The sequence below is a fragment of the Musa acuminata genome, chromosome BXJ1-9 (genome assembly GCF_036884655.1).
Source record: "Musa acuminata AAA Group cultivar baxijiao chromosome BXJ1-9, Cavendish_Baxijiao_AAA, whole genome shotgun sequence".
Lineage (NCBI taxonomy): Eukaryota > Viridiplantae > Streptophyta > Magnoliopsida > Zingiberales > Musaceae > Musa > Musa acuminata.
In genome coordinates, this window is record NC_088335.1 from 5,886,879 (window position 1) to 5,895,898 (window position 9,020).

The window sequence follows — 9,020 nt, forward strand, 5'->3', positions numbered from 1 at the left end:
ATGGTGAGGTTCCTTAGCTTTATCTACTCACTATTTGCATGTACTTAATTTTGTAAGCCGATCGAGAACCGATAAAGTGATCTAATGGCACTGTAATCGATCATTTCCTGTTTGATTTTGCTTCCATGAATTGCCAAAGTCTTTACTAGCGACTCTTTGGGAAGAAAGACTTCGAGTGTGAGTTCACACGAGACAATGTGTTAAAGGCTAAGAAACTAAGTCCACATTCCAACAGGCTAAGCCTAAAAGGTTAGAGACCTTTGTCTCCTACTTTAGTGCTTGCTTTTAAGTTTAATGATGTTTAATATAACCTCATGCCTTTCATGTGCCATAACCTAAATTATGTGGTTTTTTCAATCGAAAAAGCAATTGCATCAAGTTATTGCGCGGATCTTATAATCTATTATTCACAACGGATTGTTGAAGTCTTTATCAACTAAACTAATCAGTATCATTATCGCGTTATGTATGAAATAGCAATGGATCCCTCTAATTAACTAAAAGGCAAAGATATATAAAGCTTAAAAATAGTGAAATCAAAGTAAGAAGAAGGTCCATCCTGATCATTATAAATTATTAGGCAACCTAAAAAGACATGTCACGCATTACCCATGTAAGAATAGTAAATTGGAAATATATGATTTCTTGGTAGGTATGATTATTTATAATGATGTAGGAGAGACTATAGTATGCGAATCATTCGTTAGGCCAAAAGAGTGATGTATGAATTGACCTAATATATTAGGTTATACCAAACTATCATTACATTATAGTCCTCCCTTTGGTATTAGGTTTCGGAGCGATAGAAAGATTAACATAAGTTTAACATCACTCAAGTGTCACGCATATAGTATATTCAATTGCTTATAATATATTAAATTATATTATTTTCTTTTAAAGTATGATTTCATGAAATTAATATGCTTTGCATGATTTTATCTCATGATCTATTTGGACTAATTAGAGATTAGCTCATGTAATTAACTATCCTTAGCATTTCGATCCTTATATTTTTAAAAGTTACATTAAGATTCATATACTTACGAAAGTAAAATATTTAATTATATTTCTTATCATTTCATCGACTGTGTTAACGAAAATACCGTACGTGTTCAATGATAAACCTTACGATATTTTTATCAATAAAATACTTAGAATTAAATATTTTACTTACGTAAAGTATAGAAATCTCAATATAACTTTTGAATATTGGCTTGATTTATTTATATTATTTTTATTTCCTCATGTGTCACATGATATTGTGAGATTATCTTGTATGTGTCACTCATAGCTCGATAAAGTGTATGATGGTCATAAGTAAATAGATCATGAAAACATTCGGAAATGATTGACGTCGACAATGGAATAGAGTTGACAACGAAATATCTTATTTGACCCACGCGGCGGACTAAAGCACTTGCATTCACAAGCGCTGAAGTCGTTGATCTATCATTATACGCACCGATGTTTGTCTTCGACTTCCATCGTAAAGGAGAGAATGTAACACACACTCTAAAAGGAAGTGAGGCGAAACAATCTCGTGAAAGAGAACTCACAGAAATCAGCAACACATTGTGCCAACCCACTTTGGACCGGTTGACCTTATCCGCTACCTCGGATAACAAGTGGCGTCCTTTTGCCCTAATCTTTCAGCCCCACCCCGCCAATGGCGTCCATCTTTGGTGCCCAAGCAGCAACACATCCATTACTCAACTGATGAGAATAGATAAAGCCGAATAAGGAGGACATAAGAAGTCGGTTGACTAATGAATTAGGAATCTTTAAATTGACTTATGTGATCATCGCCCGGTCAATGCGTGCATTAGCTACACAAAAGAGCAAGTTTTAAATTGAATTCATAATCTCAGTTTTGTAGCTTGATGCAATGAATCCATGAATAACTTGAGTCTTAGTTGGTTGGATGAGTAAAAACCTTGATAGTTTATCGTAAGATCATATCATCTTTATTATTTATTTTTTAGAATAAATAAATAAAATAAATGCAATTAAACTAAGGTGTTTTATTATGTTGATATTTCATCACCAATTATAACATTTCTTATACTTATGTTTGAGGGATAGGCAATCGTTGTTTGGGGTTTGGGTGATGATAAATATAGTGTAATTCACGATATATGCGTGATATTTTTTTTTATAAGAATAGGTAATTGGATGCGAGAGATATGAACATCTACTATACATTTAGTTTCAAAATTTAAATTACTTTTTTTTAGAAACTTTGCATGGATTGACATCTCGATTTAATCCTACATTAGATCATAAATGGGTTAAAATTTAAAAGAACAACTGTCCACACAACTGTAGAATGCCATAGCTTAGTTTTGTGATCGAATTGGTACATATAATAAATCTTGTTTTTTTATTGGTTTCTTTAAATATTGAAGTTTTTTGGCCTCATAATAAAGCCAGAAAATAAAAAGACCAATAGAGCCTCGTCTATAATAAGGTAACAAAACTCAAAGCAGTCATCTGAAAGATCAAAAGAAAGAAGAACAAAGGTGGTTAAGCACTTTGCTTCTCGGAGAGGGCAAGTCTTTCCTTCCCATCACGCCACGCCCATGGTCATCATGTGTGCTGATCTAAAGAACCATAAATGGTGGTCATTCGACTAATCCTCTTCGTAAGAGGGCAAAAGCAGGAAGACATGTTTGTTTAACCAAACTTTTTCTTCACAATAAAAAAAAAGAAGAGGAGAAACGAAGATAACTTCGCATCTCAATCATGGCCGGCCGGCACAGTTATGGAATCAAGAAAAGAAGAAGACGTCGTCTTCTAACTCCATCTTGAACAGAGGAGTGGAAGGTGAAAAGTGCATGGATATTGATGGGTGGCAGTGGATCTACTCTTTCTTTTGCTTCTCTTTATTCCTCGAGTGGTCCAGCGGTGATTCTAATCTATCAGATCAGGTTCCTCCTCGTGGACCCGAACATGGCTTCTCAGGAAGATTCACCTGTCACCACTCTGATAACTACGGCCATCATCCCATCCTCCAAGGCATCTCGCGATGTAAATGTTGAGGAGGAGATATGGAATGATACTGCACACTGTGGTTTCTATCCAAACATGCTTGTCTTGTTGGTAAACCATCCACATAGGATCGAATAATGTGATAATTAAGATCATAAATGGATGAAGGTGAAGCACTATCTTTAATTACTTACTGATAGAAGATAAGATTTTCCTAAGAAATCTCTCTATTCTGTTGAGGGAAATCCTTGGACATGTTAATGTATTTAAGCTAAAGCTTTTTCACTTCTACAATAAAACTTCTTCAATGATTGTTTTTATCTTCTATTCTTTTCATCACTTACGGTAGTAATTTACGATGACCATTTTATTCATACGATAAGATTGTCTTCAATCAAATCTTATTCATTAATCACAATCAACTCTCAAATTTAAAGAATTAAAACGGGGGAAAGGGAAAGAATCTTAAAGGAAGCTTTTGCTACACACCTTTCTTGGTAGCAATCAATCCAACGCACCACAAGTGACATGACTCCCCATCAAGAATCCCATTGCTTCTGATGGATATTTATTTTTTGGGAAGACCATAGCACGACTTATATTTCTTTGTCTTTATATATATATATATATATATATATATATATATATATATAATATGAATAAAAACAACTATTATTTCTGCACAGGTATACAATAGAGGATAGGGTAAAATTGTAAGTGGAATTGCCACACATTTGACAGACGATGTAACTCGAGAAACAACAAAGAATCAAAATGGGACAGACTCTCTCTCAGAAGGAACAGTACAGAAATCATCAACTTAGATGCCACTACGATACAGCTTTCAGGTATATGGTTTTTTGTTTTCCTTTTTCTTTTAGACTCTTTTTTTTTACTGCGAGTGTGTCTCTTTCCGTTCATTGGGAGCCCATATAATCCAAATTACAATTAAGAAAAATGGTACTTCCCGGCACCCAAAATTATACCCCGGAAGCACCACCGTGTTCTCTTCCCACGGGGTGGCTCAGCCCCTCTGCCGCTTTTGTTAGGTGACCATTTTGTTCTGCGTCAAAGCTGGCGTGCACGCTGTAGAAGACATAGACGAGTACGGCGAACACCGAAAAGAACCCGAACCGCACGTACGACGGCCCGTCGAGCGAGCCCAACAAGAACACGTTGAGGAACACGGAGACGGCGGGTACCCACGGCATCAGTGGCACGCCCCAGTGCTCCGGCTTCCGAGCCCGTGGCACCAGGGAGTTGAATACCTGGAGCACGGCGACGGCCACCACGGTGCAGCCGCCGAGCAGCACCGCCTTGGCCAACCCAGCAGGAGCGAATCGCCAAATCAGAGTGATGGTGAGCGAGACGAAGGAGAAGGCGAGCAGGAAGGATATGGTCGGCCAGGGGTTGGTCGAGGCCACCGTCACGTAGCGCCGGTACACCACCGCGTTGCTCACCATGTAGAAAACGAAAAGCGTGCCTATGGACACGAGATTGAGGAGGACGTCGAGGTCGGTGAGGAGGGCGATCACCGCCGTAAAGGCTCCTGCATGGATCGGTAACTAGTGGAAATCAATCGAGGTCCACAACTTGTTAAACAATTTAACTATTTCATAAAGGAGGACGACAGCAGGAAGCACTTCCTTCCTTCCTTCCTTCCTCGAAACCCGTTTTCTTGTTCTTGTAATGAAAGGGAAGTTTGACCTGTTGGAACTTTGTGGATGGAACTTGTCTGATCCACTTCTCGGTATCTGCCCACTATGACTGGCTCCCAGAATGCTTATTTTCATGGGAGGACGCGTCGCTCTCACCGGCACAAGTAGGCAATTAACTAAAAGCGAAGAGCAGCAAATGCGGTGCCACTCTGCGGCTCGCAGCTCGAGTCTCGAGTGCCATGCAAATAATTATCGTTCACATGCGCTCAATCGAACGGCACTTTTGTTGTGTCTCGTCCAAGAAAGAACACATCAACATAAATCATGCATGTGGGTTACATGTGACTACAACAGTAGACGACAGTGCATCTAGAGAAACAGAGAGGCGTAGGAAAAGAGAATTAAGTTGGAGAGAGAGAGAGAGAGAGAGGAGGTGCTAACCGAGGAAGGCGGAGGCGTTGACGGGAGTGGACGTCTTGGGGTGGACCTGGGCAAGCCAGGCAGGAACGACGCTGGACCGTCCGATGACGCAGAGGTAGCGCGCCTGGCCCAGCATGGAGACGAGGAGCGACGTGAGGATCCCGAAGCTCGCCCCCGCCCCGATCACGTTCGACACCCATCCCCAGCCGTCCGATCCCCTGAACGCAGCCGAGAACGGTGACTCCTTGTCGATCTGATGAAGAATTACATGTCCACTTTGTTATTGTTTCCTCTTCGGTCTGTCATTATCAGATCATCATCGTTCGTAAACAGAAAAGCAAAAGCCCAGAAGACGCCACCGGCCCACCCGTCAACGGACGATCAACCGTTGGTTTGAGATTGATTGATACAAAGGAGGTTTAGTCACCACGGGGGTTCACCGCCACCGTGGACAAAACCATCTCGTTCCATCAAAACCACCCACAACGACAACAATCCCCCCTCGTGGTCCCACCATAAAACAAGAAGCGTGAAGGAGAGCAGAAACTTACGGCGTCATAGGGGACGAGCATGGACATGGAGACGGCCATGAGGCAGTAGAGGAGGGCAACGAGAGCGACGGAGCCGGAGACGCCGATGGGGATGTCACGGGCGGGCTTTCGCACTTCCTCCGCCATGGTGGAGACGGCGTCGTAACCGATGTAGCTCAGGTACACCATGGCCGCCCCGTTGAAGACGCCGGCCACCCCGTAAGGCAGGAACCCGCCCCGGCTCTCCGCGGGGTTCGCCGGGTGCGTGAGGTTCCGCACGTCCCCCCGCCAGAACCCCATCACGATGATGAACAGGATGAACGCGATGTGGATCGCCGTCAGCACCATGTTCAGGACCGAGCTCTCCTTGGTGCTGCAGCCAATTCAGTAATTTCTAAGAAAAGGGAATCGACCAGAGCAATCACGAGAGCTACAATGGTTGCAAGGGAAAAAATGGGGAAAAAGTTGGCCTTTCACAGATAAATGGTGAGACGTCTTTCAAGAACAAGAAAGCAAATCGAGCAGGACGTTTCCACTCCTTGGGATAAAAAGCGACTTTCCAGCTAGAACTACACAACGCGACCCAAAACGTAGGGAGAAAGAAAACAGAGGAAGACACGACCGAGGAAAGAGACTTTCGATAGATGGTTGTATGTAAAGGTCGACACGAAACAACATTGAGAGACTGTACATGATATGTGGAGAAAACGAGACAAACGAGATGGGAGGACAGCGCATAGAGGTTGAAGAGGAACGGCAGGGAGAGCAACTCTGTGTGGTGGTGTGACAAGTGACCCACCATAAAGGACAACACAAGGAGGCCGCAACGACAGCCACAGGGGGCACTGTCCGGTCCCTTTTTCCCTCCTCGATTCATATAATAGGAAGGAGCGAGCGGCGCGGTATACCTGTAACATATGCACATAGAAATGAGCACGATGACGGCCACGGCGAGGAGATCGATCTGATTGAAGCCCTTAGGGAGGCCGATGATGGTGATCCTCCATTTGGCGGCGGTGTCCACCCCGATGGCCGTGCCGAGGTAGGCCGTGAAGCTCCGCGCCACGGCCGCGTTGGAGAACACGTACTCCATTATCAGATTCGCCCCCGTCAAAAAGGCCGCAAATTCCCCTGGATAATAACCGATAGAAAGAAGCGTATAATTCGCCGAAAGAAAACAAAGATACGGAATCGAACACTCGATTAGATTCATCGCAACGCCACCACCAACAACGAGGAACAACAATACTAAATAAAATAAATCAAGAATTGAACTGGTTCGTGGGTAACAGGAAAAGGGAGATTTCAGGAAGGTGTCCAGTGAATTCCCTGTGGAGTCTTCAATCTAAAGAAAGGAGAAGTCATCTTCGGAAGACGTGAATGGGGCCGCTGAACCAGAAAAGAAGGATGCAGGACTTGTTCGCTTCCAGAAAACCACAGAAGAACCAAAAACTAAAATCCAGCTACAATTCTGAAAGTTTCGTCCTCACAAACAAACAAAAGACACCAACTTGGGAAATTGTTCATGAAAAAAAAAAAGAAGAAAAGGAGCCACCGCAGGGGAAGGAAGAGTATCAGAACATTTAACGGCGCCGAAACAATTACTCACCGAAGGTGACCCTAAGGTAGCTGAAAGCCCCGCCGGCGACGGGCATGTCGACCGCGAACTCGGTGTAGCAGAAGGCGGAGAGCAGGGCGCAGAGGCCCGCAATGGCGTAGGAGAGCACGATGGCGGGGCCGGCATAGAGACGGGCGGCGCGGCCGGTGGCAACGAAGACGCCGGCGCCGACCATACCACCGAGCCCAAACCCGACGAGGTCCGGCCACCGCAGGGACCGCGCCATATCGGCCCCCGATCGGGCCCGGACCCGGCTCATCTCCTCGTACGTCGTCGTCACCGACGCGGCCCGCCGCCCGAGCCTCCGGTGCGTTTCCGCCAGCGCCCGACCGTACGCTCCGAGACTCGCGAACGACGACGAGTGCGGCGAGGGAGAGGAAGAGGAAGAGGTGGCGATCGGCTCCTGCAGCTTCTCCATCCTCTTTGTTCCCTCCCTCTCTGCTCCTTCTCACTCTTGTGTTTTGCGTGAGCGGGTGAGGAGAGAGGGGGGCGCGCGGGTGCATTTATTTATATAGACAGGATTGGGAGATGACTGCAAGCAAACGCTTCGGAGGAGAGAAGAGTCCCGAACACAAGTATACGCATACATAAAAAAGGGTGTTTGGCGTCCGTGGAGGCGAATGATACATGTCCAAAGACGCTCATGACTCCATGGATTCCCCGACGAGGCAAGGCTTACGTGAATCGCGAAAAATAACCGCATATACGTACGCACCACCCCCCATTATCTCATACCACAGCCTATAATGAAAGAGGGGCCCACCTGCCCGTTTAGGCAGGCTATAATGTGGAGTTCGAGCCAGCTGAGAAAAGAAGGAGACACAGTTTAGTGGCCTAAAAGGCTTTCGGTGTGCAGGATCGCTACATGTACACCACGCCATAAAGGTGGCGAGCGAGTAAAAAACGTAATACGCACGACGATCTCTGTAGATATTTGGTGCCTCGGCTTTCGTCTGATTTCGATTGATCGTTGCCTCTGTGATCAAATGCAAAGAACGAAGCGATTCGTGTGTTGATGCGCTCTGCTGCGTCTCTATCGTAATTATATCGAATGCTAACGAGTTGAGGATCGGACATGGCCACATCATGCGCTCATCCATCAGTCACGGTGGCAATGTGGTGCTACAGTAGACTCCTGTACAGTCTGAGCTGTGTTGGATTCGATGATGCAACCATATGATGTGGAAACTATGCAAATGGAGGGATTTCTATTAACTTTTCCTATCGGAGAATTAAGTATTTATTCCATAGTCATTTGATCATTCTAACAAATTGATTGGCACCACAACACACATGATTGATTATTTTCGATGTAACTTTGTTGATCCCATAATTGCACGATTGAATGTGCAGCAAACATTCAAATGAAAACCCTAATCATGACGAGGCATGGGAAGAAGGCTAACGAGCCGAACACTTAATACGGTAAAGCGAAGTTGACTTGCGCATACGGAAGCATCTCAGAAAAAGGAGAGGCCAAAGTCTCATCCCGTGCTTTGAGATTAGTGGACGGACGGACGGACGGACGGACGGTAGGGTTGGGTTGGGTACGCGGATCAGCACGATCATGGATTGATTGGTGAAAGTGTCGACCCCAATTAATGGGTGTGGCGAAGGGCTTTTCGTGACCGATTGGGTCAACTCTTCGTGGCTACTTTAATGTATGATAAAAAATGTCGGACCGGATTCAAATACATAAAGTTAACGCCATCTTATGAGCACAATAAATGTTACGTGTAATTATAAGCCTAACCTAATATTTAGTGACAGCTACCAAAGACGTTTTGTGACAGACAATGTGACATG

At 44.4% G+C, this 9,020-nt stretch overlaps 1 protein-coding gene across 3 annotated transcripts; it reads right to left on the reverse strand.

The window, feature by feature from the left end:
• Positions 1–3,644: 3,644 nt before the first annotated feature.
• Positions 3,645–7,732, reverse strand: LOC135592735 (cationic amino acid transporter 7, chloroplastic-like). 3 transcript variants are annotated; one of them, XM_065082372.1, is made up of 5 exons: positions 7,206–7,732; positions 6,505–6,727; positions 5,618–5,969; positions 5,088–5,365; positions 3,645–4,537 (listed from the first exon to the last, which is right to left on the reverse strand). In XM_065082372.1, exons 1-5 carry the CDS (start codon positions 7,630–7,632, stop codon positions 4,057–4,059), a joined length of 1,761 nt encoding a protein of 586 aa, XP_064938444.1. In that variant the 5' UTR covers positions 7,633–7,732; the 3' UTR covers positions 3,645–4,056. The 3 variants fall into 3 exon arrangements, 2 of the variants coding, with proteins under 2 accessions (XP_064938444.1, XP_064938443.1); XM_065082371.1 differs by having other exon boundaries at positions 5,088–5,319; positions 7,206–7,730; XR_010479217.1 differs by having other exon boundaries at positions 4,404–4,537; positions 4,696–5,319; positions 7,206–7,724.
• Positions 7,733–9,020: the final 1,288 nt, after the last annotated feature.